The following is a 16,248-nucleotide window of genomic DNA, read 5'->3' on the forward strand; positions in this document are numbered from 1 at the left end:
GAAGGGTGTCCCTGGTGCCATCAGCGTGGCACACAGCTGGCAGCTCACTGCCCCTGCCTGCTCCAACCCTCTGCTTCCGTGGGCAATCCCAAAGCTTTTCTTCTGTCCTTCTGAAAAACCTCGACTTCTTTTCCCCTTAAGGGAAATAAATAAATCGTTGCCAATTACCGTGATTGCCTTAGGTTTAAATTTTGCTAAACATGTGGATTAGTGCTTTGCTCAGGTGACAGGAGTTCAGAGCAGCCATCAGTGAGCTGAGGGCTCCCGAGGCAGACCGGGGTGGAGGTGCTGCTGGGTGGAGCTGCTGCCAGCCCCACGTCCTCTGCCCGTCGCTTCCTCGGGGCCGCAGCTCAGCCAGGAGCGCCTTCCGCTCGCTCCTGGCTGAGCTGGACTGGGCTCTCAGAGGCTTTTCGGGCAGTGCCCGTGGGTTACTGAGGCTCTGCCCAAAAAGCCCTGACTGTGTGAGGGTTAGGAGGAGGGCGCAGTCCCATGTGTGTCTCAGGTGTGAGCCTGATGCCATGGAGGCCAAAGAAAGACACCAGGAGAACTCCGTTCCATGCAAACTGGCACTGCTTGCAGGCTACAAAGGACTCTCTGTACCAGTTCCATCTCGTGGCATGTAGAGAGCGCCTAAGGGGTGACTTGCCAGCCTGGTTGTGGGGATCCCCCAGCTCCTGGCTTCTCCTACTGCCCCGCCACAGAGGGGGAAAAACAAGCCCAAAGAGAAAAAAAAAAAACAAAACAAAAAATGAGATTGCTTTTGCATATGCTTCCAGGAAAACAGACCTCATTGTTTCTGCCTCTTCCTCATGTTTTGCCCTTCAGGTTTTGTTTTACGTGCAAACAGACCTGGTGAGTTGCCCCTTAGCAAGGCACAGAGGGTTTGGCTGGATTAACGTTGCTTCCCTGATGATTATGATTTTTTTTTTTAATCGGAGTGCTTTTGGTGCCCATTACAACTGAACTGAGCATTGATCAATTCTGTGCTTGAAAATCATTTGTCTTTAATTTTGAGTGTTTTTTGGTTTCTCTTTTGTTGGGTTTTCTGTTTTGTTTTTTCGGTTATTTTGGTTTTGGTTTTTTTTTTTTTTTATTTGAACTTGCAATACGAAACTAAATCTAACCCTAAATTAACAACACCCTTTCTGGCAAGTTTAAAGAGCAGTATGGTGTTTGGAAATGTCTTTTCAAGCCTCAAAATTGCCTGCATGCACAAAACTGGCAAAACCCCAAAACTGAATCCAAAGAGCCCCTGTCCCCCCAGCCCCGAGGTCTCTGGGAGGAACGTGGGTTTGTCTCACGTCTGCACCACAGTGTGCCCTGGGCACGGGAGGTTCTCCCTAGAGTCATCTCCATCCCAGGCCGGTTTCGGAAGGGACATCCTGGGTTCTCCACCCCATCAGCAATGGTAGTGAATTGTATCCAGGAGCAGTGGAGTCCGATCGATCTTGCGCTGCAGTGTACGGGCCCGATTCATTACAAGAAAAATGGTTGGGGTTTTTTTTCCTTCTTTCCTTTTAGGTTGGGGTTTTCTTTTTCCCTTCACAAATTACACAGCCCTCCTTCACAGAGCATGGCACAGCTGGCCCTGACTGGCCCCTTTCTGCCAGGAAAGAGCTGGGAAACACCTGGACAGGCACATCCCACCGCCCTGGCGAGGGCTCTCCCAGGGCCTCCATCACAGAGCAAACAGTCCTGGAGAAAAGCATTGATGACAATCCATGTCATCAGTGTCCCCATCACTGCTGCCCCTTCAGCAGCACTCCAGCCCCACCAGCTCACCCAAAATTGACCTTCTCTGCACTCCACTCCCATCCTGCTGCCTCTTCCCCCCCTTCCTGGCATCGCTGCCAGCGCAGAGACTTGAGTGCCCTCCAGGCTGAGCACCCACAGAGAGCATCCACCTTCAGGCGAGCGTCTTGGTCCCCAAGGAAGCTGCAGCCCTTTCACTCCAAGCCCCTGGGCACTCACCACTTTGGTTTCTCCCTGGGTTGATGTTCCTCCTCTTGGGACACCTTTATGTGTGCTAAGCCAGCGAAAGGAGCCCACTGGGTCTGCATGGGACGGCACCTGGCCCTGGTTCTGTGCTGTCTGGTCTTCCCTGCCCTTGCCCCTTCCTTTTCTGGAGCAGCACGTGCCACCAGCTCCAGCTCTTTTATCTGTCACTGCATTGTCCTGCATCCAGCAGAAAGAGACGTGTCCCTCTCCTCGTGCTCAGAACCTCCCATAAATTCGTGTCCCGCGTAGCTGCTCGTGCTGGCAGGGTGAGAGTGGCAGTGCTGCTCCTCAGAAATCACAGCCCCAGTGACAAGGCCGTAGCCAAGGTCCCTTGGGCAGGCAGAGATCTGGTCACCCCCACGTTGGGACTGTGCTGCCCAATCCCTCCACTGATTCTGACAACCTCACCCATTCTTGTGTTTTTGTTAATGAATTGGGACCTGAGCCACCGAAAACGAGCAAACTTAAAAAGTCTGAATGCTGCAAACTCCTCCTAGACAACTTCACTATCAATGTCACGTTTCTTTTGAATCCACCTGACATATTTCACATGTGAAACATTTTTGTCGTGTAAATGCTTTTTTTACGATACAGTCATGGGGGGGCACATTTTCCTCTCACATTTGACATGGGAGGGGTTCATCTGGCAGGAGAGCAAGGCGAGGAAAATTTGGTAGGAGAGGGTTTTTGTTCCTTCCTCTTTGCTCCATTGACAAGTCTGAGAATTTTTCCAGTTCCCAACCTGTTGCCACCAACTATTCCTCCCTGAGGACTGGAGATAAAAGCTGTAAGGCCATCTGTGATCCAGCCCTGTCCCAGGTGAGCAGCACCAGCTCCCCTGGGCATGCTTTGCTGCTCCCCCTCCCCAACCCCTGGCACATCTGGATTTTGGGCCCCAGTCCCTTTGAGCTTGCCAGTGCTGCCTTTGAGCCCTGCGCCCTACAACCCCTTACTGGACTTTATACTTGCCAGCTATAACAAATCTCGTAACATGAGCTACTGACCTTGATGGTGAGTGTGAGCAGTTATGTTTTGTTGTTTTCTCTCTTGCTTGGTTGGGGCTGCTGTGAGAGAGGGTGTCTCTGAGGCAAACTTTCCGGCCTCTCTTACACTCGGACGTGCACACCTCCTCTCAAACACTCTTCTGAGCGCTCTCAGCGGGAAGGTTTGTCCACACCTATTAATCCTCTCTCAGTGTCCAGCTTCTTGTTAGTAGCAGCTGGTTGCATGTTTTTTGCTTGTTCGGACGAAACGGTTCAAGAAACGACTCATATCAACTCTTGAGAAATGTCTCTATTTTTTTGTACACTTTCTTTCTTTTGATGTTTTTATTAATTTCCCTTACTTAAAAAACAAAACACCTGTCGTCCCGTAAAACATTTCACATCTCCCCTTGCCTGTTCTTAGAGTGTATGTATCTGTGGGACTGAACTAAATGCATGCACTGTAGTAGTCGTACTGGTAGCAGTAGATGTAGTTGTAGAACATGCATTGTCGAGTTGATATTATAGGCACCGTCAACGCGAACGAGCGTGGCAGATAAAAGCAGAGCCTTGGTCTGATTGAAAGCGCAGGGATAACACAGCAGAGAGCTGCTTGGATCCATAGTGCCCTGTTTGGTAAATCCCATTATCCGGGTGTTCAAATTGAAGCCGCTGTAGGCGACCTACACCCTCCGTACAAGAACCCGCACATGCTGTTATGCTGATAGTTAAATTGCCTTTTTTTTTTTTCTCAAATTAACCCCCCCCTAGAATTAAACCACTGACTCTATTCTCTTATTTTTGTTTTGTATCCAAAAGAGCTCAAGATATTTTTTGAATCATTTTACAATCATGGTTTCTCCATCAGCCTGTTACTCGTCCATGTTAGCCCATAGACTCATTCGTTGGCGGTCGTAGACCAGATGTGCCGCACGCAAATCACTCCATCGGGGACTCCAGATAGCTCTGTGTGTGTGAGGCAGCTCCCCACGGCCCGGCCTGAGCCACGAGCCATTGTCTGCAGGTCATAAACCCTTAATCTTATTATGCAACAGAGACTCCGAGTAGTGATGGGTCGTACTCATTGCCATGTCACCCAGCTTAAGGGAACGTTTTCGAATGAAGATTTAACATTTCATAAATATCAGCATGAGGAGTTCGAGGCGAGTTCATCCTCTCTGCCATGAGCCAGCAGTGGCTTCGCTTCTCCCGCCCGCGTTTCTGCGCTCAGCTTTGCAGGTTCAGAGGCAGAGCTGCAGTCTGCAGATCTGACAGATGGCAGCTGAGGGCCTGAATTAGGTTCAGGCTGGTTTGGTTAGTTTGTTGCTTGTCAGGAAACATCCTGATGGGAGCAGAGAAGCTCCTCTGTGGTGTGGTCACCCTGTCCCTCCTCCCTGCACCCCTGGCTGTCCCCAGAACCAGGTGTGCTGGGTGGGAGCATCTCCTGCTCCCCTGGGCACAGCCATGCAGTCCTTGATGCACCTACCACAGCAAGTGCTTTCACAGGGAGTCAAATATCCAGAGTGAGCTTTCCAGGTGTGGCTGAGGATTTGTATCCCTCCTTGCCTCTACTGGACCGTCAGGTAGCTCAAGCAGACGCGCGTTGGGATGAGGCTGACACGGTGCACGGCGCTCTGGGCTGCCCCTGGTGCTGCCAGGGAGCTGAGCACTCGTGTTCAGGCAGGGATAATGTCCCCTCTGGATCTCAATCTTCCAGGGAAATGGGGGGACCCACTGTTTAATGTGCCCAGCACATGATGAAGTGAGGAGTGTGTCTAAAAGTCAGCAGAGCGACAAATTGCATGGGATTGAGGAAGCCTTGTCTGACACTTAAGGAAGGTGCTCTAAAATTTAATGTTGCCATGAGGCACCAATAGTTTAGCAAATTATGGCCATAAAAAGGGGCACAGTGGTTGGTCTGTGTGTGGGGGGAGAGGAGCCACCGGTGGCTCACGGAGATGTCAGGAGGAGCATTTCAAAGATCCAGTGGTGAACCAGTTTGGGATTTATAAAGCCTGTTGGGAGGATGTCCTTGTGGCATGGTGGCTCTGCTGGAAGTGCTCTCTCTTTTTTGTTCTGCTCTATAAAAGTACATCAGGTTTAATCTGAGCTGTGTAATCTCAAAAGCCAGAACCTAACAAGTGGATCACTTGGGAGCAGCAAGGGCTGGAATTTCTCACTCCGCCGGAACCGCCAGTAATTATGTGACAGAGCCTGGCGGATGATGCATCGGGAAATTAATGACTGCATCGGATTTTAGCCTTGGCTTCTCTCCCTGGCACAGGCTCTCAGAGGCAGCCACGGGGGCTTCGGGGAGGGGTGGGCACAGGGACAAGGTCGTGATCCAGCTTCTGGCAGCCAAGCTCTGCACAGAGCAGCCCTGGGTGCTGAGACACTCTGGAGAGGCCACTCCACACTCCTGTGGGTGTTTTTGGGCTTGTTACTGGCAATACTGGAAGCATGACCATTATTACTTTCCTGACTGCTGCCCCAAGTTTACTGAAAAGCAGTGAAAGGGAAGTTGTTTCTGGTGCAGTTCAGAAGTTCTGTGCTTGTCCAGGGTCAGAATCCCACAGGTCCTTTGCAGGGAGCAGGCTCCAGGCAGGAGCCCTGTGTCTTGTTTTACTGCAGGATGCCACTTTTGGATCTCTTTTGATCCATGAGGAGCTGAGCTTCCTGCAGTGCTGAGGAGAAAATACAGCAGATCTAAACCAATTTGCTGCTGCTGCTGCTCGGCCTTGGCCCCAGCGGTGAGTGTTTGACAGGGCACCTGGCTGAAGTCTATTGAGGTTAAAATACATCAGCTTTAATCAATAATTTCGTAATAGAAAATCTTGTGCACTTGATAAATCATCTCCAGTGCAATTAGTGAGCACCTCTGAAGTGCAACCTTAAGTACAGGGGAAGTTAATCTGTAGCGAATTTAGTGGGTAACTTGTAATAGTCTTTTCCATCGGAAGAATTATTTTCCATGGGAAGAGGCTTCTCAGAGAGCTCATCCAGAGCTGCTTCATTTAGGAAGGAACTCTTCCCTGTGAGGGTGTTGAGGCACAGGTTGCCCAGAGCAGCTGTGGCTGCTGCATCCCTGGAGGTGTTCCAGGCCAGGGTGGACAGGGCTTGGAGCAACCTGGGCGGGTGGAAGGTGCTCCTGCCTGTGGCAAGAGTTTGGAACAAGATGCTCTTTAAGGTCCCTTCCAACTCAAACCATCCTGTGATTCTGTGGTCCTGCTGTCCTGGCTGCTCTTGGCACATGGAAAATGTAGACGATGTGGCTATTGCTTTGTGCCGTGTGTGGGCTGACTGCTAGTGCAGGACTGGCTCACTCCCACCCTCCAGGCCCCTGCCACAGCCAGTTATCTGTGCTTTCTGCCCTTCTCCCAGAGGAAGTGGAGGCACAGAGCTCTTGGCCGTGGTCATTAGGCTTTGTTCCTCACAAGATGCAGTTGAGCCGTTGTGGAGTTTGAAGTTTCAGCATGAGCTCTGCAGTGCAATGAGATCCTCGAGCGCAGGAGCATGTCCTGTGCATTTGAATCACTAATCAGGTAAAATCCTGCCAGAGCTGAGGGTAACTTTGCCTCTCCAGCAGCAGTCACAGGCTGTTCCCCATTAGTGGAGCTAACTGGGAGGCAGTGCACGTTGTACAGTCAGTATTTTCATGCTGATTCTCTCCTCAAATGCTCTAAAAGTAAATACATAATTACATTGATTTTTTTTTCTCCCTCTCTCCTTTCTGCCATGGGAAACTGCGGAAGGAGCAGAGGAGTTTCTCCTCGCAGCAGATGTTAGGATGCATCTGGCTCCGTGTGAGCTCGAGGAGTGCAGTGGCTTAGGAGTTGCCAAAGAATGCAAAATGGGTTTTCAGGTATATAAACCTGAGCTGTTTAAAAATAGTAAAGTCACACAGCTGTGGCTTTTTATGGATATTTCCTGATAGCAGTGTTTCCTCTTCGGTGAGCTCAAGTTTTCCTTTCGGGGTGTTGTTACCTGCCACACATGCTGTGGAGGATCCCTCACTCCTCCTTGGCACCCAAGCAGCTCTGCTCAGGGTGCCCAGCACCCTCTCCATGCTGGCACCCAGTGCAGACTCTCCCCCAGGAGGGGATGGTTGCACAGCAGGACTAGGGGTTTGCAGGCTGAATTCCTCTTCCATCACCTGGATAACCCCCCGTGCTCCTGAGCATCTCCCAGCCCACGGGGACCTCAGCAGTGCTCCCAGCCAGTGCCTTCCTGCTACCTCACTTGAAAGATGCAGCCAAACAAAGCCCCAGGTTTGCTTTAATTTTCCTCCCGTATTGTCTGTTATTGTAGAAAAGGCTTCAATTTCAAATTACAGGAGTGATAGCCAGTTAATGTGGTACAGTGGGAGGCCAGAGTTGCTGTTGCTATGGCAATGGAGTTCGGCTCATTTGTTTTGTAGATGAGTAATTACTACGCAATTAGAGTAGGCTAAAAATAAAGGAGCCTTTTGTTCCCTGTTACTCATTAATATTAATAAAAGACCTGTCCGGGCTGTGGTAAACAATTAATGCAGATGTGGTTGCCCATGGTAAAAGTAACAGCAGCTTCCGCGCGAGGTGACGGCGCCAGCGTCGCCTGGCTCAGTTCTTCTTCCTTTCCAGTGGGATAGAGGTTGGAGAGGGTTTGTGTTAGCCCAGCAGCTGAGCTCTGGCCCTTGTTTGCCAGTTGGGTGGGTGGTAATCAGTGTGAGAGCTCAGCATGCAGGCACAGACAGCGGGTCCAGCGCTGGTCGGAGCCTGCCGAGGAACGCGGCCGCAGTGCTGCCCTGTGCACACAGCTCCTCCTTCGTCCCCTGGAGAAATGCCAGGCTGGAGAGAGGAACTTGCCCAAAAATCCAAGCGTAGCAGGGTGAGTGTGGTGCTGCTGAAGGGACTCCGGTGTGGCGTGTGAGCAACCAAAACGAGCGGAAGGAAACAGTCCCAAGAGTTTGATGTGAAGTAAGGAGAGTAGATTTAAACTGGATATTAGGAATAAATTCTTTCCTACACGGGTGGTGAGGCACTGGCACAGCCTCAGCTGTGGCTGCTCCATCCCTGGGAGTGTTCCAGGCCTGGTTGGATGGGACTTGGAGACACCTGGGCTGGTGGGAGGTGTCCCTGCCCATGGCAGGGAGTGGAACTAGGTGACTATTCTGGCACTCTGTGATTCATGAAGTGTGTAAACATTAAGCACACCAGATTTTAAATTAACTGTAAAACCAGTTTAAATTGGCAGAGAAAGCAGGTAGGAAGATGAGTTTACAGGGCAGTGTTGATGTGCTCCTCAGGTTTATTTGCGTGTCCCAGTGCAACCAGTGAGCATCCCACGCCGGCAGGAGGGACAGCAGAGCAGCACAGAGCTGGGAGCTGGAGGGCTGGGGGTGCTCACCCCCTCCTGCATCCCTGGGGTGTAGTCAGGGGGGCAGAGCCTGTCTGGTGGGTGAGTACCCAGCCCAGATCTGCTGGGGCTGCGGCGCCACGTCCCTCCCAAACTGTTTAACTAATGGAGGGAATCGTAGCAGAGCCTTTGTAAGGTCGACATTTGTTTGTTGTTAAGGATCTAATTAGAAACATGAGAGGAAGCTGAATGGCTGCTTGCTCAGCTAATTAGCGACATGCACGAAGACCACTTTGAACTTCAAGGACACAAAGCTATTAGCGCTTACATCAAAAATGGATTAAACTTCTGTGCTTTTATAATGATTAAAGATGAGCCGCTCGAGAGGAAATCCTTTTGTGAGGCTGTGACAAGAGCTGGCTCCCTGATTGCAGCTCCTGCGAGCGCAGCTCTGTGTGGCCTCCGTGTCGCGCTTGGCGCGACGACGACGCGGAACGGAAAACGGGGTTAGGCGATAAATATTGACCGCTGGCAAAAAATTACAGCTCAGTTGCAAAGTGCAGTTATTTGTCCTGCAGGAGTTAGAAAACCTGGGCTTATGTGGAATTTTGTGTGTTTTCTTCTGCACACTGGTGCACAGCAGCAGCTGCCACGCGTGGCCGATGCCCTGGCGCGTTAGCCTCTCTGTGTAGCGGGAGGTGCTCACAGAGAGGGGTGGTGGTTTGTAAAACACCTGCACCAGGTGGAAGCTGCTCAGCTATTGCTCTCTGCTCGTCTCAGGTAGTTCAGCAGTTGGTTTGGGTGTCTGTGCCCCTGCCCAGCTCATCACCAGTGCCCAAGGAAGGCGCTGAGGTCGGGCAGGAGCAGTTCCCACAAGACCCCACGTGCCGTTCTCAGCCCCCGGTGCCCAGCTCAGGGACGGGTGGGCAGCACTCAGCCCTCCCTCCCAGTTCCCACTCACTTCCAGCAGTAATTGCTGAGCAGGAGCCTGTTCACCACCCACTGCTTGCTGCCGTTACCCTGCGATACGTCGATGTGTGAAGCCATTTCTGAAGGGGCTGCAGCGGCAGAACAACCTTTCAAAGTGTGACTGCAGCTGGAAAATAACCTACAAATAGCACCTTGTTAGGGCAGATCTCAGTGTCTCTCGGCCTCTTTGCTGCTTATTTTGCTGATGGGCCCAGCAGTTGTTTTATTTTCCTTTCTCTCTGCAGGGCCATTGTAGCTGCAGGAGGATAACTGGGGGCAGCCTGGCTGCTCCCCAGAACGGAGGGCGACGGGGAAGGCTCAGTGTTTGATTTTCCAGAGTCAGAACTGAGCTGACTGTCATAAGTGAAATATCTGTAGCTCTTTGTGCGTGCAGAGGAGCTGTGTCTGCCACAGGGTTCTGGCAGAGAGGGGTTTGCTTTCTAAGTCTGCCTGGGAAGAGCAGAGGGATGCAGGTCCCCATGAGAGATGTACTACATGACACCTCTCACCGTGCCACTGGGGTTATTTGTTTTTCTGGTTTGTCTTCCACCTTCTCCTGCAGCAAGTTGGGAGCTGTTTGTACCTTGTTATTCTCCAGAATATCTGTGTTTCCAGCTCGTTATTTCTGAGACGTTTGTGAGTTGGAGCATTGATCTGCGTTCGAGGTGTGCCATGTGCTGCCTCACAGAGACCAGTGCTCAGTGTAAAAGCTCAGACACAAGTAAGCAATGCTTCCAGTGGCTCGACGTGACCACAGATGAAGGGCTTTGAGCTGTATGAGGTGATTGGTATGGAAAAAAAGAGAGCCTGAATGTGAGCATTTAATTCTCAGTGCTGTGCCAGTGCACTGCTGCAGCCTGAATAGGCCACCGAGAGCCAGGAGCACCGACGTCTTATTTCAGACTGGCATTAATTTGTACATCCAGTCCTGGGTAAATCACATCCTGGTTGTTAGCAGCTCTGAAAAGCAAGGTACAAGCTCCCATTTACTTCAACCCTGACTGCACAAAGAATTAGCTTTGGCCAAGCGATCTGTAACATGGGTGCAGTGCTGCTAATTATATTTATAAGGCTCTAAGCACTAATGATGGAAGATTTGCATGCAGTGCTGAAGTTCTGCTGGTTATTTAAAGTATCAGCATCGTGCTGTGAGTGCTGGTCTGTTAGTCATGCATGTGACAGTGTGGCCATTAGTGCTCAGGCTGCAGGACACATGGGATCCCCCCCCGTGCCACTTGCCGTGGTTTTGCTGTAATGTCCTCTCTGGTGGTTGTGCTTGGCTTGTTGCAGAGGCAGCACAGCAGGCTGGAATGTTTGGGAACAGGTGATATTCCTCCTGTAACAATCGTCTCTTAAAATCCAGCAGTAAATGGACCCAAGTGGCTCAGTTTCTTAGAACTGTAGAATCCTAGAGTGGATAGGGTTGGAAGGGACCTTAAAGACCATCTAGCCCAACCAGTCTGATATGGCAGGAACACCATCCACTCCAATGTGGCTTTGAAATCAAATGCCACCAGCCTGTGAGCAGTGCCACACAGGCACTCCCACCCCTGCCAGCACCATTCAGTGCTATTATATCACTTACTCCTTCGGGCTGGAAGATGATGTTTGCAGCATGTTCTATGAATTTTTCATAAAGATAGAAAAACAGCCTAATCTTGTGAGCTTTGAGTCTTGGTGGTGGGTAATGGCTTTGATTTAAAGCATTTTGTCTTAATGATAGTTATATTGAAAATTTCCTGCTGCTTTCAAGCACGTTTAGTTATTATCATAAACATTGATGGTAGCAATGCCTGCCAAATTGTGTGTGGCTGTTTATGGTAGATGAGAGAGTCATCCAGAAATTAGAGCGCTGGATCAACAAGTTGTGAAGAAGCCTCTTTGTACAGGAATGCACCCCAGGGCCAGCAGGACAAGGCAGGAGAGAGGAGGGTCTTGGAGGAGAGCAGAGAGATGACTACGGTGTAGAATATGCTTGGCATGAGATGAAAAGGTGATGTCTGATGAGAAGGAGCTGCTCGAGGAGTGGAGGAGGACAGAGGGAGGGCAGACCCTTCTGAGGGAGAGCACTCACTGCTCTCCCAGCCCTCATGTCAGGGCTGTGCCAGCCCCTGCCTGTCCACGTGAACAAATGGACCATTAGCCTGATCATAGAGCCTGGTGTGTAGAATATGCTTGGCATGAGATGAAAAGGTGATGTCTGATGAGAAGGAGCTGCTCGAGGAGTGGAGGAGGACAGAGGGAGGGCAGACCCTTCTGAGGGAGAGCACTCACTGCTCTCCCAGCCCTCATGTCAGGGCTGTGCCAGCCCCTGCCTGTCCACGTGAACAAATGGACCATTAGCCTGATCATAGAGCCTGGTGTTTCCAGCAGGGCATTTCACTCTTTTCTTTTGTCCCTGTGTTCCCCATGTGGCATTAGATAATGGGATCTGCTTTGTAGGGAGCACCTCCATCAGGAGGTGCCCTCTCTGGCTGGGTTCTGCCTCCAGCCATGCCAGCTGCTTTCTCAAGTGCAGAATGTGTTTCTCCTGTGATGCCAGGGTGCTCTATCTCATTCTATGTATCCTCCTCTGAGAAGATCCAGTAAATCATGGTGGTTTTTCAGACACGAGAGTTTCCTTGCCTGTGCACCTTGGCAGGGCAGGCATTTCTCCGACCACATCCTGCACTTTTCTTCACCTTTCTGGGGTTTTTTAAGCTCTTGAAATGCTCCTATTTATTATGAGCCCCCACAATGGTGTCTAAGTCTTTGGGGTTTGGTGCTGTAGGAGAGGGAAAAGTCACCAAAGGCTTCACATGGGCTGTGTGCAGGGGACAGTGATTCCTGTGCAGTCTGTGCCTTACTTCTCTGATGGTATTTCCCCTGGTTTGTTTCTTGTGAAGTACAACTGATTTCAGTGGTGCCTGAGAGTGTTTCTGTGTCATCAGGTCTCAATTACCAGTCCCTAAGGGCCTGACTGTCAGCCTGGTAGCGTGTGAGTTCCCCTTGTAGGACAGTGATGTCAAAATCCTCATGTTTCTTCTCCTTTCCCCTCCCTCTTTCCGTTCATCATTCATGGCTGAGTTTCCCTGGGTGGGACTCCACGTCCAGCTTGCTGTGCTCTGCCCTCTCCGTCCCCGCGGCGTTCGGGTCCTCGTTAGTGTAACGCGGTGCTCGGAAGGCAAATGTCAGCTCGAATCCTGACTTAGAAATTTCTCAAGAGTTCATCGAGAGGGAGTTTATCTTTCAACAGTGACCTTTCCTGTTGAACACGGATTAAGGTGCGCGCGGGGTCTGTGTTAGCACGGCAGTTTGCAGGAGCGGGCGCTGGGTACGTGCTCTGCAGTGAGCCCTGTGCCCAGCCCTGAGCCTCAGCCCGGGCTGCCAGGCTGCTCTGGGCTCCAGCTCTTGGCTCCTTGACACGGTGCCTTGTTGGCTGAATGTTGAGGAGCATGTTAAATGGGGATAAAGATGGCTCTGCTGAAGGATGCCAGGATGAGTCGGGAATAAACCAGCCTCACTCCTTGAAGAGGTCCAGCTGTGCCAGCCCTGCACAGAGCTCCCAGCTCCACCAGCAGCATCACATTAAAAGAAACCTGTTCTGAGGCTGCTTTATGAACCCATGTTTTTTATAACATCCTGTGCCCCTTCTCCCTTTCCCTCACTGCTTTTCCATGCTTCCCAAACCACCAAGACACCAGGCAGAGTGAGCCCGAGGCTCCCCAAAGCCTGTCCCTCTGGCCTGCAGGCAAACGTTCACCTGCTGATCAAAATTCACAGACTCAGAGTCTTTTTTGTAAGAAAAACCACAGCAAATTCAAAGCAAAGCGAGCAAGACATTATACTGCCCTGTTCCCATCACTGCCTCAGCTGCTGACTGCTGGCCCTTGATCTCCATCGGTGCAGGAAGAAGCTTCTGTAGCCCAGAGGATGGAGGATCACTGGGGCTGAAGATAAAAGGCAGTTGGCTGTGACTTAAAGGCATATCTAATCTTTTCCATACCTCTCCTGACCTTGATCTATCACAGGGCTTCTTGGGGACACTTGGGATTGCAGATTATGCACAGAGGAAGGCTTTGAGCTGGAGGCACTTAGCCAGTCCTGGGGCTGTGAAGTCGCCTGGTGCAGGCTGGGTTCCTGTGCCATTGGTTGGGAAATGGGACCTTAACCTTTCAGAGCATGTTGGGAATGGATCCTTTAACTGCCAGGACTTCCTTTTTTTTTTAGTCTCAGATTATTCCAGGTTTGTGTAAAACAAACTTGTTTCCAGGTGTTTCTTGCCAGAATGTGTCAGGCTTTGCATGTTGAAGTTGTTGAAGGTCTCTTTGCTGTTGTTTCTGAGCGATGGTAAAGGTGCCTCTGGCTCCAGGTGAGCTCACCTGAGCTCTTGGAAGAAGGGAAGTATTTGGCAACTAGCTGTGGCTGAGGGAAGCATTAGAATAGGCTTTCTGAGTCGTGCTGAGCCTCCTGCTAGTTGTGGGGTCTTTCTGTTTTGTTGTTGGGTCTGAAGTGGTGGCTCTGGAAAAGCTTCCACCCTTTCTGCAGAGTTTTTCAGGCCCCATGTGGAGCAGTGCCAGGGCATCCCCAGCACTCCCCGTGGGCACCCCTGTGGGCAGTGTGGAGCTCTCAACCCATGGTCAGCAGCTGTAAAATCCCTGGTTTGTTATGTCACCTCCCTGCAGTCAGGACTTTGAGTTACCCGGTGCCAGCTCTTCCTGCAGCTATGAAATCCACATTTCTGCTCGCAGCGATGCAAACGAGAGTGGCTGGGCTGGGATGTGTGGGGACAGAGCATCTCTCTGGCTCCTCAGTTTGCTCTTCTCAAGGTGTCAGGGCACAGCCAAGCATGTCCTTGTCACCGTGCGCAGTTCCTCGGCCACGGATTAGTGACTCAGCCCTTTCCCTCAGGATCTGCAGTGAGGTCTGTCTGTCCCTGCCCCATGCCCAGGGAAGGTGGCAATGGGCTCTCCTGGCAGTGCCATGGGGTTCGCAGGAGGTTTTCACAAACCCCTCAGTGCTGTCCCACTGCCATGCTCCTGCTGGCACTCAATCCAGCTGGGCTTTCTGTGTGACTGGGCAGGAAAATCCGCATCCATTTTATTGAACCAGTAAGAAGAAAAGGGGGAAAAGTGCTGCCTTCTAGTAATAAAGGGCTTTGGAACATCTCAGCTGGATATTTTTCTTCACGAGTGAGAAGGCCAAATGTTATCTTGACATTTAATCTTTAATAATAAAAAAGGCTCTTTGTTTGCCAGTGAAGTCCAAAATCTGTTTACTCTCTCATGCCTTATTTCTTTTAACTTGCTAGCTTAGATGTCCTACTTACCCTCCCCTGCTACCAGTTCAGAGCTGCAGTGAGTCATTTATTTTGTAAAACTGACGTTCCTGACACTGCAGAGCCACCAGCTGCTCGTTCCTTCTTCTGAGAACTGGGGAAGGGGCTTGGGCAGGAGAGGTGGTGGTGGCTCTGCCCAGGTCCAGGCTGAGCCCACCACAGCAGTGAGAGCACGGGGCTTGCTCCTGGGCTGGTGTCCATGCCCAGGAAAACCCTGTGGTCATTCCACACAGCTCTGACCGCCGGGTGAGGGTCACTGCCAGACTCAGTGAACCCATCTTGGAGTTTAATGACCGTTGTGGGAAGTCGTAGCAAGAGGAAGAGGCTGAAGAGATCTTGGGATAGCCTGGAAGGTGGAGGTGATGGGACTGTGTGCCTGGTGGGGACACTGGGCAGGCTGTGGTGTTGTGCCCCATTGGGCTCCCGTTGGGCTCCCGTTGGCCGTTCGTGGGGAGACTGTAGTGGGTGTGGGTGGGACAGGCTCTGTGCTCCTGAGGAACCTTGAGGTACCACCCAGGTGTAGCTCCAGCTTCCCGCAGCCATCTCCATCCAGCTCCTCCCAGTCCGCTGGCTTTTCTTTTTGCATTGAAACTTCTTCCTCATAAATTCTACATCCAAGAGCAGCCGTGAGAAATGCCAGAAGCCTGATCATCTAACATGCTTTAATGCCGAGATTTCTCCTTTAGTATCATTCTTATTTACATTGTTTTTCTTTCTCAAAAAAAAAAATTTGAAGGGAGGAAAAAAAAAATTTCTTTAACTTCCACATTAGGAGGTGAGTTGTCATCCACCCTCTGGAATTCTTTTTTGCTTTTGATCTTTATTTCTTTGTTTAATTTTGGTTGGTGTCCCAAGCATGGTTTTGGAGACGAAGGTAGGTCTTCGCTCTCCAAATCAAAATGAAAAAGAAATTAAATAAAACACTCTCCTTGGTCATATCTAAAAGGAAAAAAAAATTCAAACTGTTCCATTCCATACCATTTAAAGAAAAAAAAATCAACTACTGAGCTATTTCTACAGCTGACTGATCTAAAAGGGCGGGTTTTTTCCAAAAGTATCGAATGGATCCAAAAAAAAAATTTTCCTAGATGCGATTGAAGTTATTTGCTGTCAACATTTTAATATCAATATTACCACAATGTGTAGTCTCAAACTAGTTCCTTTGTAGTTTGCATGGGATGTGAATGCTGTCTCGGCGTGCCCAGACCTAGACAACTTGTTACTACTGCATGAGCATCAAGTCAGATGTTGAAAAATACCTCTTATATTTTGTGATAATTTGGTGAAAATGAGCACCTCCAGTCTCTGGTTGCAGTAGTGTGTTGAATGATTGTTCTTTATTTTTTTTTTTATATATATCCATATATATATTTTTGGAGCTCTAAGCTTCGTAGTAGTCCGGGCTGACTCTTCTCCAGTACTCGCTCTCCTCTCGCATGGCCTTGGTTAAGTGTTAGAATTGGGCCTAGGCTGTTTATTCTGGTGTTTGGCTTTGTAATTCCGGTGCATGCCCGGCGTCTGGCCTCATACCCAGCTTTATTCTCTGCACACCAGTCTTGAATAGCTACAGTGCTCAACCGAATTTTGGCGCACCCGCTTCCCCGGCAGGCTCCAACCCAGCGCGGCCCGGAGGCTTCCCCGGGGCCA

At 50.4% G+C, this 16,248-nt stretch overlaps 1 protein-coding gene across 1 annotated transcript in view; it reads left to right on the forward strand.

The window, feature by feature from the left end:
* MSI2 (musashi RNA-binding protein 2) overlaps positions 1-16,245 on the forward strand; it is a gene marked incomplete at both ends in the record, with an annotated part of 124,951 nt that extends 108,706 nt beyond the window's left edge. The window contains one exon of the mRNA XM_009079237.1: positions 16,156-16,245. Within this exon, the coding sequence (XP_009077485.1) occupies positions 16,156-16,245 (90 nt within the window). The remainder of the gene's footprint in view (positions 1-16,155) is intronic.
* Positions 16,246-16,248: the final 3 nt, after the last annotated feature.

Source organism: Acanthisitta chloris, unplaced genomic scaffold, assembly GCF_000695815.1.
Source record: "Acanthisitta chloris isolate BGI_N310 unplaced genomic scaffold, ASM69581v1 scaffold5867, whole genome shotgun sequence".
Classification (NCBI taxonomy): Eukaryota; Metazoa; Chordata; class Aves; order Passeriformes; family Acanthisittidae; genus Acanthisitta; species Acanthisitta chloris.